Raw genomic sequence first — 18,661 nt, 5'->3', positions numbered from 1 at the left:
CTTTTACCTCTACCTCTATCTCTACCTCTACCCCCACCTTTACCTTTTACCTCGATCTCTACCTCTACCTTTACCTTTTACCTCGATCTCTACCTCTACCTTTACCTTTTACCTCTACCTCTACGTCTACCTCTACCTTTATCTTTACCACTACCTCTACCACTAACTCTACCTTTACCTCTACCTTTCCTTGAATCCAAAACAATGCTCTCATATCTACCTTCGTATCTTTTGTTTATACTCTCTTCTCTCTAGCAAGAACACATCCTGTCTACAGAAAGGGATTATTTATTTGATGTCTAATTCTCTTTCTCCTCTCTCTCTCAGAAGGGGGGCTCGGCACACAGTTGTGGGCAGCTGAAGGTGGGACAGGTGATTCTGGAGGTGAACGGGGTCTCCCTGAGGGGTAGAGAGCACCGGGACGCTGCTCGCATCATCGCTGAGGCCTTCAAGACCAAAGAGAAGGACCACATTGACTTCCTGGTTACCGAGTTTAACACAGCCCTACTGCAAGGCCTTTAGCGGGGTCGTATTTAGGCACCACACAGAAGAAAAGAGACTGAAGGGACCACCTGAACAAGAAGGGACCTCCTGAACTAATGCTTGTTCCCATTTTCCTGCAGGGGCTTCAGCAGGACTTTGCACTTTAGAAAGCTGGAACAGATGGAGGAAGGAGGAGAAAGAGAGAACGGAAGGAGGGAGAAGTTTGATGGAGTGTTGCACCTGGGGACAAAATAAAGACAATCCGTTATTCTCCTGTAAGCCCCTTCTCCCTTCCCACATTGTTGTCCCTCTATACCAACTTATCAGGCTGGCCATGTAGTGTTAAAAAGCTCAAATGCACGACATCCTGCCTTAAGAAGAACCCACCGATAGAACACACAGTTGAAGTCGGAAGTTTACATACACTTAGGTTGGTGTCATTAAAACAGATTTTTCAACCACTCCACACATTTCTTGTTAACAAACTATATTTTTGGCAAGTCGGTTAGGACATCTACTTTGTGCACGACACAAGTCATTTTTCCAATAATTGTTTACAGACAGATTATTTCACTTTATAATTCACTGTATCACAATTCCAGTGGGTCGAAGGTTTACATACACGAAGTTGACTGTGCCTATAAACAGCTTGGAAAAGTCCAAAAAATGATATCATGTCTTTAGGAGCTTCTGATAGGCTAATTTACATAATTTGAGTCATTTGGAGGTGTACCTGTGGATGTATTTCAAGGCCTACCTTCAAACTCAGTGCCTCTTTGCTTGACATGTGAAAATCAAAAGAAATCAGCCAAGACCTCTGAAAAAAAATTGTAGACCTCCACAAGTCTGTTTCATCCTTGGGAGTAATTTCCAAATGCCTGAAGGTACCACATTCATTTGTACAAACAATTGTACGCAAGTATAAACCCCATGGGATCACGCAGCCGTCATGCCGATCAGGATGGAGACTCGTTATGTCTCCTAGAGATGAACTTACTTTGGTGCGAAAAGTGCAAATCAATCCCAGAACAACAGCAAAGGACCCTGTGAAGATGCTGGAGGAAACGGGTACAAAAGTATCAATATCCACAGTAAAACGAGTCCTATATCGACATAAAGGAAAGGCTGCTCAGCAAGGAAGAAGTCACTTCTCCAAAATAAAAAAGCCAGTTTGCAACTGCACTAAGATAATACTTTTTGGAGAAATGTCCTCTGGTCTGATGAAACAAAAATAGAACTGTTTGGCCATAATGACCATTGTTATGTTCAGAGGAAAAAGGGGGTGGCTTGCAAGCTGAAGAATACCATAACAACTGTGAAGCACGGGGCTGGCAGCATCATATTTTGGGGGTGCCTTGCTGCAGGAAGGACCGGTGCACTTCACAAAATAGATGGCATCATGAGGTAGGAAAATCATGTGGCTATATTGAAGCAACATCTCAAGACATCCGTCAGGAAGTTAAAGCTTGGTTGCAAATGGGTCTTCCAAATGGACAATGACCCCAAGCATACTTCCAAAGTTGTGGCAAAATGGTTTAAGGACAACAAAGTCAAGGTATTGGAGTGTCCATCACAAAGCCCTGACCACAATCCTATAGAAAATGTGTCGGCAGAACTGAAAAAGCGTGTGCGAGCAAGGATCCTATCAACCTGACTCAGTTACACCAGCTCTGTCAGGAGGAATGGGCCAAAATTCACCCAATTAATTGTGGGAAGCTTGTGGAAGGCTACACAAAACGTTTGACCCAAGTTAAACAATTTAAAGGCAATGCTACCAAATACTAATTGAGTGTATGTAAACTTCTGACCCACTTGGAATGTGATGAAAGAAATAAAAGCTGAAATAAATAATTATCTCTAACATTTCACATTCTTAAAATAAAGTGGTGATCCTAACTGACCTAAGACAGGGAATTACTACTAAGATTAAATGTTAGGAATTGTGAAAACTGAGTTTAAATGTTTTTGGCTAAGGTGTATGTAAACTTCCTACTTCAACTGTAATAGCATTCAAAATAACCATAGAAGAACCCACCAAAAAAGCGTAATAGAAACTAAGGATCCACCAATAGAGCCTAAATGCATTGAGAAGAACCCACCAATAGAATCAAAAATAACCCAAGAAGAACCCACCAATAGAACTTAAAAGCATTGAGAAGAACCCACCAATAGAATCTAAAATAGTCCAAGAACAACCCACCAATAGAACATACTGGAATTGAGAAAAACCCACCGATATAATCTAATACAGTGCATTTGGAAAGTATTCAGACCCCTTGACCTTTTCCATATTTTGTTGATTGTTCAATCAATCTCATCAATCTACACACAATACCCCATAATGACAAAGCAAAAACAAGTTTTTAGAAATTGTTGCAAATGTATTAAAATCAGAAATCCCTTATTTACATAAATATTTACTATGAGACTCGAAATTGAGCTCAGGTGCATCCTGATTCCAATGATTATCCTTGATGTTTCTACAACTTGATTCTAGACCACCTGTGGTAAATTCAATTGATTGGACATGATTTGGAAAGGCACACACCGGTGTATATATAAGGTCCCACAGTTGACAGTGCATGTCAGAGCAAAAACCAAGCCATGAGGTCGAAATAATTGTTTGGAGAGTTCCGAGGCAGGATTGTGTTGAGGCACAGATCTGGGGAAGGGTACCAATAAATGTCTACAGCATTGAAGGTCCCCAAGAACACAGTGGCCTCCATCATTCTTGTGTTTGGAACCACCAAGGCTCTTCCTAGTGCTGGCCGCCAGGCCAAACTGAGCAATCAGGGAGAAGGGCATTGGTCAGGGAGGTGACCAACCAGATGATCACTCTGACCGAGCTCCAGAACCTTCCAGAAGGACAACCATCAGCACTCCACCAATCAGGCATTTATGGTAGAGAGGCTAGACAGAAGCCACTCTTCAGTAAAAGGCACATTGGAGTTTGCCAAAAGGTACCTAATGACTCTCAGACCATGAGAAACAAGATTCTCTGGTCTTATGAAACCAAGATAGATTTTTTTGGCCTCAATCAATCAATCAAATGTATTTATAAAGCCCTTCTTACATCAGCTGATGTCACAAAGTGCTGTACAGAAACCCAGCCTAAAACCCCAAACAGCAAGCAATACAGGTGGCTAGGAAAAACTCCCTAGAAAGGCCAGAACCTAGGAAGAAACCTAGAGAGGAACCAGGCTATGAGGTGTGGCCAGTCCTCTTCTGGCTGTGCCGGATGGAGATTATAACAGAACATGGCCAAGATCAAATTTTCAAAGATGACCAGCAGGGTCAAATAATAATAATAATCACAGTGGTTTTCAGCACCTCAGGAGTAAATGTCAGTTGGCTTTTCATAGCCGATCATTCAGAGTATCTCTACCGCTCCTGCTGTCTCTAGAGAGTTGAAAACAGCAGGTCTGGGACAGGTAGCACGTCCGGTGAACAGGTCAGGGTTCCATAGCCGCAGGCAGAACAGTTGAAACTGGAGCAGCAGCACAACCAGGTGGACTGAGGACAGCAAGGAGTCATCAGGCCAGATAGTCCTGAGGCATGGTCCTAGGGCTCAGGTCCTCCAAGAGAGAGAGAGAGAAAGAAAGAAAGAATTCGAGAGAGCAGACTTAAATTCACACAGGACACCGGATAAGACGGATATAACACACTGACCCTAGCTCCCGACACATAAACTACTGCAGCATCAATACTGGAGGCTGAGACAGTAGGGGTCAGGAGACACTGTTTGGCCTGAATTCGAAGCATCATGTCTGGAGGAAACCTGGTAGCATCCCTATGGTGATGCATGGGGTTGGCATCATCATGCTGTGGGGATGTTTTTCAGTGGCAGGGACTGGGAAACTAGTCAGGATCGAGGGAAAGATGAACAAAGCAAAGTACAAAGAGATCATTGATGGAAACCTGCTCCAGAGCGCTCAGGACCTCAGACTGAGGTGAAGGTTCACCTTCCAATAGGACAACGACCCTAAGCACACAGCCAAGACAACGCAGGAGTGGCTTCGGAACAAGTCTCTGAATGTCCTTGAGTGGCCCAGCCAGAGCCCGGACTTGAACCCGATCAAACATCTCTGGAGAGACCTGATAATAGCTGTGCAGTGACACTCCCCATCCAATCTGACAGAGCTTGAGAGGATCTGAAGATAAAAATGGTAGAAACTCCCCAAATACAGGCAGTGGTGAATAAAGTACCCAACTGTCATACTTGAGGAAAAGTAAAGATACCTTAATAGGAAATGACTCAAGTAAAATTCACCCAGAAAATTCCTACCTGAGTAAAAGTATAAAAGTATTTGGTTTAAAATACACTTAAGTATCAAAATTAAAAGTATAAATCATTTCAAATTACTTATATTAAGCAAACCAGCACCATTTTCTTGTTTTTTAAATTAATGGATAGCCAGGGGCACACCGCACACTCCAACACTCAGACATCTTTACAAACAAAGCATGTGTGTTTAGTGAGTCTGTTTAGTGCGTGAATTGGAATATTTTCCTGTCCTGCTAAGCATTGAAAATGTAACAAATACTTTTGGGTGTCAAGAAAAATGTGTGGAGTAAAAAGTACAATATTAGTCAAAAATATGAATAGAAAAGTAAAGTACAGATATTTAAGTAGTATTTTTACTTAAGTACTTTACACCTCTGAATACAGGTGTGCCAAATGTGTTTCAAAAACCTACTGAGTAAAGGTTCTGAATATTTCTGTAAATGTGATATTTCAGTATATACAGTATGTATTTTTATAAACATTTGTAAAACATTTAAATATATATATATATATATTGTTTTGTCATTATGGGGTATTGTGTGTAGATTGATGATGGAAAATAAATAATTTAATATATTTTTGAATAAGGCTGTAACGTAACAAAATTTTGAAAAAGTCAAGGGGTCTGAATACTTTCAGAATGCACTGTATAACCTACGAATAGAGCCTAGTATAACCTAAGAACCCACCAACAAAACCTAGTATAACCTAAGAGCCCACCAACAGAACCTAGTATAACCTAAGAAGAACCCACCAATATACTTTAATATAACCTAAGAGCTCACCAATAGAACCTAATGTAGTTGAACTGGTGTAATGTCATCAATGTTGTCATTACATTTAGCCGCGTGCTTTTCATTCTCACTGCTTTCACCTCTCCAATTGGTCTGCCTCTCCCCTCAGTGGTTATACCAAGATGGTGCTTCGAAAATGGATATAAATTGTATCTAATCTTTGTCGAACTATACCTTTATGCCATCTCTAAAATAGTTTTTGTATGATGTCTGTAATGTTTAATGAACTCTTGCACCCATAATTCTGTACATGCATATAATATTTAGTGAATATGGCACTGAGACACCTTCAAGATTTAAGAGGATTGGAGCTATTTATAATGTAATGTTAGATGGTCTGTGTATGTAAAAGGATCACATTTTAAAATGGATTGTATTAATTGACTTGCATCCATTTATGTGTTATTTATAACAATAGTTCCTTTTCTTTACTTTGTGTTCATGAATTCTGAAAACTTAGCAAAGGCACTTCATGGGAGCTGTAAGCTAAGTCAGAGATGGTAATCCTGATAGAGGGAAATTAGTCAACAGACTGCTAATTCATCGTTACAACGAGATAACTTTTCAGTTATAGGTAACTGACTCACGACAAGCGGAGCAGGGGTGGAGGCAGTTGTAATTCAGCCATAATCCACACTGTGTGTGTGAGAGAGAGAGGTTGCAACCTAAATGCCACCCTATTTCCTATATAATGCACTACTTTTGACCATATAGGGAATAGGGTGTAATTTGAGACTCTACCTATATATCAGTATAGTGTAGGATTGTAAGGCTTCCTGTTGTATTTGGGGATGCTCCAGGAAGGAGCAGGCCTGTGGATTCAGTATCAATTAACTCTAGTAACAGTTAGTAAGAGTATAAAAGAGAGCATATGATTATATAAAATGTATAACAGAGTATAAGATTGAACAAGAGAGTAGAGTATTGCAGGTTGTATGAAACAACTGATCATAGATGTTTCAATAAGCTTGTAATAAATTATGACAGAAGGTTTATATTGGTATTTTTTTATATTGTAAAAATGACAACGTTTTTGTGAATGCAAACAGTCCAGACATGATACATACTTTATATCTTGTCCACATATAAGGTATACACTATAAATACATTTATAGACATAATTATATATATATATATATATATATACACATATATTAGAGAGAGAGATACATTAAATTACTGTTTGACAGAATCACACAACTACAAACAATATCACAGTATTATTCCTGTCTGCTGTCACATTCTAGAATGTACTGTCTCGGGTTCTAGTTGAGTAACAATCACATAAGAAGCAAATTGACTAATCGTGACTTCGTCCCAAATGGCACCCTATTCCCTTTACAGTACACTACTCCATTAGGGCTCTGCTTAATAGTAGCACACTGTATAGGGAATAGAGGACATTTGGGACAAGTGTATTGTATTAACTATAGCAGGGGAAGTTGGGCCAATGCCACATCACTTAAGGATTTTTCTTTGCACCAAAACAACGCCAAGAATGGATACATATAATAATTAAGATGAAAAACCCTATGCAGATCTAATGTAGACTATGTACAAGTCTGCTGCATCTTGATTCTTGTTTCTATACCTTATGTTGCCCAGGAGTAGGCTCAAGCTGTATGGGAAAGACCCCGATTGGACAATGTTTCAGACCTAGCCTGAGAGCCAGTCTGTTTGTGCTAGCATGCCAACTCTTTGTCGTGCCAATTTTTGGCTTGACAATGACAGCAATGGAGAATGGAGTTAGTGAGAACAAGCACAGATCTGGGACCAGGCTAATACACAGCTGACAGTCTTAGAGGTGTACAATCATAACCTAATGCTTACTGCACTAAAAGATCAGACATATTCCTCAACGCTGAATTGAATAAAGATTTACCAACTCATGTTTTGAATCCTGTTTGCCTGGTTAGGTTGAATATAGCTAGAACATTTCAAAATACATATTTTATTCAGACATTTTTCATTTCATGATACATTGAAACATCCTCAATTAAATGTTCAATTCAATACAACTTCATTTATCCCTTCAGGATCTATGACGAATATATTGTCACCATAAAAGGGAGGATGACAGTCTCTATTCAATTGGCTCAGTAGCCACTGCCTATAGGCAGGTGCATTTCCTGTGTTCTGCTGCAGTCTCTATGGCCTTGAGCTTCCCTCACAGTGCTCCACAGAGAGACTAGTATTATAGTAGCTAGCACACAGGACAGCACATATGACTCTGGGTGTACTGTACTGGTATATTAAGTCAGGTAGGAGTTATATTTTGTCTATGCATTCACTCATTGACTATGTACGGAGATAATCAGCGAGAAATGTAAATATAGCTGCAACTAGAAGTTGCTTCACTGCTTGAAATCCGGTTGTAGAATGAATAATTGTACTAATGTAGGTCTCTTACCATTCACACAAATATATCATTGCTTGAAGCAACCCCCATAATATTCAAAAGCTTGAGAAGTACACAACATGACCAAAAGTATGTGGACACCTGCTTGTCGAACATCTCATTCCGACATCATGGGCATTAATATGGAGTTGGTCCCCCTTTATCTGCTATAACAGCCTCCAATCTTCTGGGAAGGCTTTCCACTAGATGTTGAACATTGCTGTGGGGACTAGCTTCCATTCAGCCACAAAATAATTGGTGATGTCGGGCACTGTTGTTGGGCGATTAGGCCTGGCTCGCAGTCGGCTTTCAAATTCATCCCAAAGGTGTTCCATGGGGTTGAGATCAGGGCTCTGTGCAGGACAATGAAGTTCTTCCACACCAATCTCAACAAACCATTTCTGTATGGACTTCGCTTTGTGCACGGAGGCATTGTTATGCTGAAACAGGAAAGGGCCTTCCTTGTCGTTGTTTCGAGGCAGTTTGAAACTCGGTGGTAAGTGTTGCAACTGAGGACAGATTATTTTTTACGCGCCATGCGCTATAGCACTCAACGATCCCGTTCTGTGAGCTTGTGTGGCCGTTTGCGGCTGAGCCGTTGTTGCTCCTAGATGTTTCCACTTCACAATAACAGCACTTACAGTTGACCGGGGAAGCTCTAGCAGGGCAGAAATTTAACGAACGGACTTGTTGGAAAGGTGGCATCCTATGACGGTGCCATGTTGAAAGTCACTGAGCTCTTCAGTAAGGCCATTCTACTGCCAATGTTTGTCAATGGAGTGCTCAATTTGATTTACCTGTCGGCAGCGGGTGTGGCTGAAAAAGCCAAATCCACTATTTGAAGGGGTGTCCACATACACTATATATATATGTATGTTGGCTCGTCCGGGCTGTCAAAGCAAAGTTCTGCGGGCTGCTATTATGTTTATCAAGCAATATGCCAATGCTTCTCCCCAGTGGTTGTAAATGGTACTGCAATGTTGTTATTATAATTGACATACATTACAATGTTACAGTATTACTATCAAAGTTTTCCAGTTTAGTTCAGGGGACCTTGTACTAAATTATGCACTAGCCTCTCAGACATTTTTCTTGAACCACCCAGATAGTTTGTAACATCAATAGAGGATCAGCAGCAGTCCAATCCATCCATCCCTCAATGAATAAAGCGTTTACTGATATGCATTTCAATCATTTGGTGTCATAATGTAACAGACTAAAACATCAGCATTTTCTTTGAAGCAACTTTATTAGAGCTTTAGTACGTGAACGTGTATTGTTTGGGATAAATTACTTCCAAGCATAGAATTCTGATCAAATACACTGGTATTAATATATCTTGAGAAATAATAGATAACCCTACTATAGAGTAACAAAATCAACAACAAGTGTAACAACAACAACGCCAACAAATGAGTTTGCATCATGACAGTGTCAACGCTGCACTGGAAAGTGGGACAAAAACGAGACTATAGCTTCGACAGGAAGAGGAAATAGCAAATCAAATCAATTCCATACTATTCCTGAACAGAGACTAAATGAAGAGGAATAACTTTCCAATGGTTGATCATCACAGCCCAACTACTATAACTGTACTGCTAGCTACAGCCCAACTACTGTAACTGTACTGCTAGCTACAGCCCAACTACTGTAACTGTACTGCTAGCTACAGCCCAACTACTGTAACTGTACTGCTAGCTACAGCCCAACTACTGTAACTGTACTGCTAGCTACAGCCCAACTACTGTAACTGTACTGCTAGCTACAGCCCAACAACTGTAACTGTACTGCTAGCTACAGCCCAACTACTGTAACTGTACTGCTAGCTACAGCCCAACTACTGTAACTGTACTGCTAGCTACAGCCCAACTACTGTAACTGTACTGCTAGCTACAGCCCAACAACTGTAACTGTACTGCTAGCTACAGCCCAACTACTGTAACTGTACTGCTAGCTACAGCCCACCTACTGTAACTGTACTGCTAGCTACAGCCCAACTACTGTAACTGTACTGCTAGCTACAGCCCAACTACTGTACTGCTAGCTACAGCCCAACTACTGTACTGCTAGCTACAGCCCAACTACTGTAACTGTACTGCTAGCTACAGCCCAACTAATGTAACTGTACTGCTAGCTACAGCCCACCTACTGTAACTGTACTGCTAGCTACAGCCCAACTACTGTAACTGTACTGCTAGCTACAGCCCACCTACTGTAACTGTACTGCTAGCTACAGCCCACCTACTGTAACTGTACTGCTAGCTACAGCCCAACTACTGTAACTGTACTGCTAGCTACAGCCCACCTACTGTAACTGTACTGCTAGCTACAGCCCAACTACTGTAACTGTACTGCTAGCTACAGCCCAACTACTGTAACTGTACTGCTAGCTACAGCCCACCTACTGTAACTGTACTGCTAGCTACAACCCAACTACTGTAACTGTACTGCTAGCTACAGCTCAACTACTGTAACTGTACTGCTAGCTACAGCCCAACTACTGTAACTGTACTGCTAGCTACAGCCCAACTACTGTAACTGTACTGCTAGCTACAGCCCAAATACTGTAAATGTACTGCTAGCTACAGCTACATGAGCAGTAGTACAGAGTGGCTTCACATTGGCATTTTCAAAGTCAGAATATTCACCAGGAATAGAAACATTGATACAGTATGGCATATATTCTACAAACTACTGATTGCATTACAAGGAAGATGGTGATGATGTTGGTGATGAAGATGATGTCCAAATTATACAATTGTGAGTTTCAAAAATATTTGTATTTTTGCTCATTGTTCCTGAAACGTTTACAAGCAATGAGATAAAAGCTACATGCTAAACCACTAAAAACAGACCTGGCTTTTCAAATACCTTGGTTAAATGCTTGGGAATGTATTTGAGTCAGTTATTTCAGTGTTCAAATACATTCCAAGTGTATTTCCAAGTTCATTCCAATATTCAGCTAGTTGTTTTTTTTAAATAAATGTTATATGAATACTTTTATGAAATGTATTGAAAGGTCTGTTGGAAAGACTGGAATCTTACACTATGATTGGCTTCCTTTTTAAGAAAGTGCAACAATGGCATCCTGTTTTTTGGTAGTATGGCTTTAAATGATCTTATTTCATGCTATTAAGAAATTCTATCTGAATACATGACTTTGATATATTTGAAATAGATAAGACAATAAAGAAAATGGCTCTATGTGTAGAGTAGAAGGGGTTTGGTATGGACGGTCCTGAGTAGAATATGCCGGCTGAGGGAGTTTGGAGGTTAGGGGAGTTAGTTAAGAGAAGGACAGCTAGTTAAGAGAAGGACAGCTAGTTAAGAGAGGGACAGCTAGTTAAGAGGAAGACAGCTAGTTAAGAGGAAGACAGCTAGTTAAGAGAGGGACAGCCAGTTAAGAGAAGGACAGCTAATTAAGAGAAGGACAGATAGTTAAGAGAGGGACAGATAGCTAGTTAAGAGACAGATAGCTAGTTAAGAGAGGGACATATAGCTAGTTAAGAGACAGATAGCTAGTTAAGAGAGGGACATATAGCTAGTTAAGAGACATATAGCTAGTTAAGAGACAGATAGCTAGTTAAGAGAGGGACATATAGCTAGTTAATAGAGGGACAGCTAGTTAAGAGAGGGACAGATAGCTAGTTAAGAGAGGGACAGATAGCTAGTTAAGAGAGGGACATATAGCTAGTTAAGAGACAGATAGCTAGTTAAGAGACAGATAGCTAGTTAAGAGAGGGACAGATAGCTAGTTAAGAGAGGGACTGCTAGTTAAGATAGGGACAGCTAGTTAAGAGAGGGACAGCTAGTTAAGAGAGGGACAGATAGCTAGTTAAGAGAGGGACAGATAGCTAGTTAAGAGACAGATAGCTAGTTAAGAGAGGGACAGCTAGTTAAGAGAGGGACTGCTAGTTAAGAGAGGGACAGATAGCTAGTTAAGAGACAGATAGCTAGTTAAGAGAGGGACTGCTACAGCCAGGAGGTTCTGCTTAAACCTCTGCTTGTTTATCCAAGTCTTTGAGAGTTTGAAGAAGGCTTGTAGGGGTGAAGATATTGGTTGATCCTCCAGAGAGAGACGGGGAGAAACAGAGAGAGAGAATTAGAGTAGTTGAATAACTTGGAAATGATCAAATAATTAACATATCATTGAAGACTTGATTCATCTGCTAAATTAAAGTAGAGTAGGCCTTCAGTTCCAAATGGGAATGATAGACAGAAATACACAGACAGCAGAAATCCCATATAAAGACATGGGTTCAGCTTTTAGTCCAGGAAAGAGTATCATATTCACGGAAATATAAAATCTCTGCATCAGTCACCATGATATGCACAGCAGAAATCGACCATATGTGCTGCTCCTCTAAACCGTGTCAAATGGCAGACATACAACGATGGAGGTGCAAACAGGCCCAGTAAAAATAACATGTGAAGAAATGTTTCATTGGCATATAGTGTCTGAGGAAAAATACATATTTATCCATCCAGTCAATATTAACCCCTCTGTCAAACCTTTGACAAACAATCATACAAGAAGTGCTTCAACAGAGAGTTTGATATTGAATGGATGGACAGAGATATTGTTTTCTCAAAGACTAAATTCTCCACAGAAAAGGGGAGATTTTGACAACTGTCTACATCACAGGAGGCTGGTGGTACCTTCATTGGGGTGAACTGGCTTGTGGTAATGACTGGAGCGGCATCAGTAGAAGGGTATCAAATACATTAAACACATGGTTTCCATAGTTTCCAGGTGTTAGATGCAATTCTATTAGCTCCATTCCAGCCATCAATCAATTATGAGCCGTCCTCCCCTCAGCAGCCTCATGTGGTCTACATGTAGCATACCAAGGACAGATACAGAGAGTGCACACAAGATAAACAGAATAGATGACAGCACCACAGACCAAGTATACAATGACACAGAGGGAATAGAGGTGGGAACATGAAACAACCGACTGAACCATGGAACAACAGGATGGATCACAAACAGGGGAGTCACAGTGTGGATCCTCATGGGTCCAACCAACAACCATGGACCAACAGGATGGATAACAAAGAGGGGAGTCACAGTGTGGCTCCTCATGGGTCCAACCAACAACCATGGACCAACAGGATGGATCACAAACAGGGGAGTCACAGTGTGGATCCTCATGGGTCCAACCAACAACCATGGACCAACAGGATGGATAACAAAGAGGGGAGTCACAGTGTGGCTCCTCATGGGTCCAACCAACAACCATGGACCAACAGGATGGATCACAAACAGGGGAGTCACAGTGTGGATCCTCATGGGTCCAACTAACAACCATGGACCAACAGGATGGATCACAAACAGGGGAGTCACAGTGTGGCTCCTCATGGGTCCAACCAACAACCATGGAACAACAGGATGGATCACAAACAGGGGAATCACAGTGTGGCTCCTCATGGGTCCAACCAACAACCATGGACCAACAGGATGGATCACAAACAGGGGAGTCACAGTGTGGCTCCTCATGGGTCCAACCAACAACCATGGACCAACAGGATGGATCACAAACAGGGGAGTCACAGTGTGGATCCTCATGGGTCCAACTGACTGAACCATGGAACAACAGGATGGATCACAAACAGGGGAGTCACAGTGTGGATCCTCATGGGTCCAACCAACAACCATGGACCAACAGGATGGATCACAAACAGGGGAGTCACAGTGTGGCTCCTCATGGGTCCAACCAACAACCATGGACCAACAGGATGGATCACAAACAGGGGAGTCACAGTGTGGCTCCTCATGGGTCCAACCAACAACCATGGAACAACAGGATGGATCACAAACAGGGGAGTCACAGTGTGGATCCTCATGGGTCCAACCAACAACCATGGACCAACAGGATGGATCACAAACAGGGGAGTCACAGTGTGGATCTCCATGGGTCTAACTGACTGAACCATGGAACAACAGGATGGAGGAGGGATCCCTATGGGTCCTGGTCAAAAGTAGTTCACTGTAGAAGGAATATGGTTCCATTTGGGACACAACACAGGGGACTAAGAGTCCTGGGCCAGTGGAGGGTACGTGGTGAGAGGAGGCTGAGAGAGGGGCTTCACATCACAACGACCATCTCTACTTTTCAGTGTGTGTTCTCATTCTGCAGGGGCAGGCTCTGGTTCCTCAGGGGCAGCGTTGGGGTCCAGGAAGTCAGGGTGCTGCAGCTCCTTTAGGTATTTGGTGGGAGTGAGCATGTGGGTGGAGCCTATGGAGGGAGTGGGACAAATGCTGCATGCTCATTTCACATTGTATCTCAATAAGTCTGTTTTCTGGGTGAGGTCTTGGGTTCCTCTGAAAGATAAATGTTAATGACAAAAATGGCAGTCCAATAACGAGCAAAAATAACATGGCTATATACAGGGAGTACCAACACAGAGTCGACTGTGTCCTATGTCTGACCCTGCATGGTATCCATTCCCTGTTGTCACAACAGCACATATATCCTGTCTCTGATGTTTTCTCAGAAACACCATCTGATCTGAGCACACAAAGCAGAATCCATCCAGCAGCAGCTGAGTCAGTCACAGTGGAATAGAACTATAGGATATCAACAGTATATTCTAATAATTTCCTAAGTATCGCCATGCCAGGATTATTCAGGATATTTAGATGGAGAAGATATCTCCCTTTTCCCTGAAATATAGTTCTGATTGTACACCCTATGCCTGCTCCCTACTAGGTGTACAATGTATATCCAGGTAGAATGTACATAAAAGGGCTACGTGGTGCAACAAGTGCATTCAACGTCAGACGTACAGTTATGACCATGACATTTCACCCCACCCATGCTGCCAACTCACCAATGATGGCCTCCCATTTGCCATTGGCCTGTGTGACTTCGTAGACGCAGCGCATCTCGCTAAAGGTCATGCCTCCGATGATGAAGACGATGACCCGAGGACCATTCTTCATCTCTGTGGGGCCCTTGTTCTTGTGCCAGTTTCCGTACCGGGCACTGTAATGACAGGGCAGGACATTCAAGTAACACTTTAGTGAGCACTTTGGGGCAGAGGTCAGGTCAGATGAAGTAAGGAAGAGCAACAGAGATGCATTGGCTGCTCAGATGTGTAGGAGGAGACTCAGCATAAGAGAAAGGGTTAAATATCAGTGCTCGTGTGAATATGTCTTTTGTCTTATACAGATGTATTGACCCAATGGGTGAATAAACTTGGATGGAGCTTTCATAGTGCACGTCAATTTCTTGACTACAGCCACTTTCTTGTTGAAAGTCAACAGACATGCAATTGACATGTTATTGATAGTCTGTTGATAGTTTGTAGTGTAGAACAGATGAACTGTCCAATTAAATATTGAGGCCGTCTACTTCTACCTCCACTAGAAGCTAAAATAAATAATTCCAGTAAGTCATTGGAAACTCAGAAGTGACAGACTACAGAGGGGATGTACAATTCATATAGTTTATTTGCATACCTTGATGGCGCGCTGGAGTGGGTGGAGGCAGTTCGTTGGGAGATGTAGGGGTACTGCTTTGGATCCAGTTTGTCCTCAATGGCATCCTGAGGAGAAACAAAACCGGGTCAGTGAACTAACCCTAGCTTCATATCCACACCCTAGCTTCATGTCCACACCCTAGCTTCATGTCCACACCCTAGCTCGACCCTAACCCTAGCTTCATGTCCACACCCGAGCTTCATGTCCACACCCTAACTTCATGTCCACAGCCTAGCTTCATGTCCACAGCCTAGCTTCATGTCCACACCCTAGCTCAACCCTAACCCTAGCTTCATGTCCACACTCTAGCTTCATGTCCACACCCTAGCTTAATGTCCACACCCTAGCTTCATGTCCACACCCTAGCTCAACCCTAACCCTAGCTTCATGTCCACACCCTAGCTCAACCCTAACCCTAGCTTCATGTCCACACCCTAGCTTCATGTCCACACCCTAGCTTCATGTCCACACCCTAGCTCAACCCTTACCCTAGCTTCATGTCCACACCCTAGCTCAACCCTAACCCTAGCTTCATGTCCACACCCTAGCTTCATGTCCACACCCTAGCTCAACCCTTACCCTAGCTTCATGTCCACACCCTAGCTCAACCCTAACCCTAGCTTCATGTCCACACCCTAGCTCAACCCTAATCCTAACCCCATGTTCACACCCTAGCTCAACCCTTACCCTAGCTTCATGTCCACACCCTAGCTTCATGTCCACACCCTAGCTCAACCCTTACCCTAGCTTCATGTCCACACCCTAGCTCAACCCTAACCCTAGCTTCATGTCCACACCCTAGCTCAACCCTTACCCTAGCTTCATGTCCACACCCTAGCTCAACCCTAACCCTAGCTTCATGTCCACACCCTAGCTCAACCCTAATCCTAACCCCATGTCCACACCCTAGCTTCATCCCAGTTCAACCCTAACCCTAGCTTCATGTTCACATCCTAGCTTCATGTCCACATCCCAGTTCAACCCTAACCCCAAAAGCTAGAGACCACTCTTTTCCTGTCATTCTTAACTTAGTATCCACCCACACTAAACTACTGTAGGATAGACCCTACTTTCTAATCAAATCCAATATATAACAGTAGGATAGCAGACTGGACATGCCTCCATGATGTCCTTGATAAGAGGGGTCCATCGGGACAGCTGGTAGGTCTGCTCACTCACTCTCTCCTTCCGGTCAGTCTTCTTCACCTTGCGGGTCGGATTCCCCTAGAAAATTAATCATTATTATTATTTTATTAGGAATGCTGTTCATTACATAAGGACTCTCAAAGTGCTTAGAGTAGATGACTGATGCACTCAAATACTCTTCAGGTGGACACAGACAGCATATAACCACCGAGGATATCTTATTTATGCCACTATTCAAAGATGGATCCCCAATCCACGTTAAAGTGTTTCTACTCAATTGTGTGAGAGAGTTGTGTGATGGTTCAACAATGGTTCATATTCATTGGAGCACAATGTAGCAAAACGTTTTGCAACAGAAAATAAAAACAAGTGTTTCTTATTGGACAAATTAGTTTGTAGTACCTCCCTGTTCAGTCAGTTTTCTTCCGCTCGGTGCCTAATGAATACAGGTCCTGGTGTTACTATGTTCCTATAGGAGCTAACCTCTGAGATGATGGGCATGCCCATATGGGCCATGTTGGAGATGATGTCACTGTCCTCGGGAGGGATGTTAGCATGCTGGAGGAGCTTACACAGGTTCTCCTCCGAAACACCTGACACATGCACAAACACAGACACATGCACCGAAAACACACACACACACACACACATACACGCAGAAACATGCACACACCCAGATCAAAGCTTGATGATTAGCTGATGACTTGAATCAGCTGTGTAGTGCTAGGAAACCCTGCATTAGTACATAGTATTGTACATAGTAAACTACAGACACAGAAAAGGGATTGATCTCTCACCGTTCTTCATGAAGATATAGAGGAGGATGATGCGAATCTTGTCGAAGACAGTGACGTCTTTGTCCAGCAGGACGGGCACGATGGCCCTCATGGGGTCCTTGATCTTCTCCCCCTCTGCGTCCGTACCCATCGCTAGGTCCTGGGGTAGGGCAAGGGGCAAAGACAGACGGAGGGGTACAGGGTTTCATTTTATTTTACATTTTTATTTAACCTTTATTTAACTAGGTACGTCAGTTAAGAGCAAATAGTTATTTACAATGACGGCCTACACCGGCCAAACCCTAACCCGGACGATGCTGGGCCAATTGTGCGCCACCCTTTCGTCACCTTTCGGTGGTGCGCCACCTTTCGGACTCCCAACCCCGAGTAGCGCAGATGGTTAGATATGGTAGTGATGGTTAGATATGGATTAGATGGTTAGATATACACTGAGTGGACAAAACATTAAGAACAACTTCCTAATATTGAGTAGCACCCCCACATTGGCCATTAGAACATCCTCAATTTGTCGGGGCATGGACTCTACAAGGTGTCAAAAGCGTTCCACAGGGATCGTTGTGAATAGTATCATTGTGTATAGTATAGTATCAGTGTGTATAGTATCATTGTGTATAATATCAGTGTGTATAGTATCATTGTGTATAGTATCAGTGTGTATAGTATAGTATCAGTGTGTATAGTATCAGTGTGTACAGTATCAGTGTGTACAGTATAGTATCAGTATGTACAGTATAGTATCAGTATGTGTAGTATCATTGTGTTTAGTATGTAGTAGGCCCATGTTGACGCCAATGCTTCCCACAGTTGTGTCAAGTTGTCTGGATGTCCTTTGGGTGGTGGACCATTCTTGATACACACAGGAAACTGTTGAGTGTGCAAAACCCAGCAGAGTTGCAGTTCTTGACACAAAGCGGTGCACCTGGCACCTACTACCATAAGCCGTTCAAAAGCACATAAATCTTTTGTCTTGTCCATTCACTCTCTGAATGGCACACATACACAATCCATGTCTCAAGGATGAATTATCCTTCTTTAACCTGTCTCCTCCCCTTCATCTACACTGATTGAAGTGGATTTGATGAGTGACATCAACAAGGGATCATAGCTTTCACCTGGATTCACCTGTTCAGTGTATGTCATGGAAAGAGCAGGCGTTCTTAATATTTTGTGCACTCAGTGTATACCCGGAGTACCCATTTAATACAAGTGTACTCCAATTCACTGGAGCTCCTACAAATATCATCAAGTTGTACAAGTCCACTCTGTGCCGAT

The 18,661-nt window shown here is 42.5% G+C and overlaps 2 protein-coding genes across 4 annotated transcripts in view; one reads left to right on the top strand and one right to left on the bottom strand.

Moving 5' to 3' along the window:
- The window catches only part of LOC115140706 (whirlin-like), a 92,903-nt gene extending 91,826 nt beyond the window's left edge, over positions 1–1,077 (top strand). Inside the window, 1 exon segment of the mRNA XM_065026061.1 lies at positions 328–1,077. Within this exon segment, the coding sequence (XP_064882133.1) occupies positions 328–522 (195 nt within the window). The 3' untranslated portion in view covers positions 523–1,077.
- Positions 1,078–9,190: 8,113 nt separating this feature from the next.
- LOC115140329 (syntaxin-binding protein 1-like) overlaps positions 9,191–18,661 on the bottom strand; it is a 33,844-nt gene continuing 24,373 nt past the window's right edge. For 2 of the 3 annotated variants that reach the window (XM_029678663.2, XM_065026808.1), the window contains exons 14-20: positions 17,390–17,528; positions 17,076–17,185; positions 16,566–16,670; positions 15,426–15,511; positions 14,795–14,949; positions 14,074–14,199; positions 9,191–12,026 (exon numbers count right to left, since the gene is read on the bottom strand). In XM_029678663.2, the coding sequence (XP_029534523.1) occupies positions 14,090–14,199; positions 14,795–14,949; positions 15,426–15,511; positions 16,566–16,670; positions 17,076–17,185; positions 17,390–17,528 (705 nt within the window). In that variant the 3' untranslated portion in view covers positions 9,191–12,026; positions 14,074–14,089. The remainder of the gene's footprint in view (positions 12,027–14,073; positions 14,200–14,794; positions 14,950–15,425; positions 15,512–16,565; positions 16,671–17,075; positions 17,186–17,389; positions 17,529–18,661) is intronic. The other variant, XM_029678662.2, reaches the window with a different exon arrangement.

The sequence above is a fragment of the Oncorhynchus nerka genome, linkage group LG13 (assembly GCF_034236695.1).
Source record: "Oncorhynchus nerka isolate Pitt River linkage group LG13, Oner_Uvic_2.0, whole genome shotgun sequence".
Taxonomy (NCBI): Eukaryota; Metazoa; Chordata; class Actinopteri; order Salmoniformes; family Salmonidae; genus Oncorhynchus; species Oncorhynchus nerka.
Note: the sequence above shows the minus strand (reverse complement) of the source record. Positions and strands in the feature narration are given on the sequence as shown.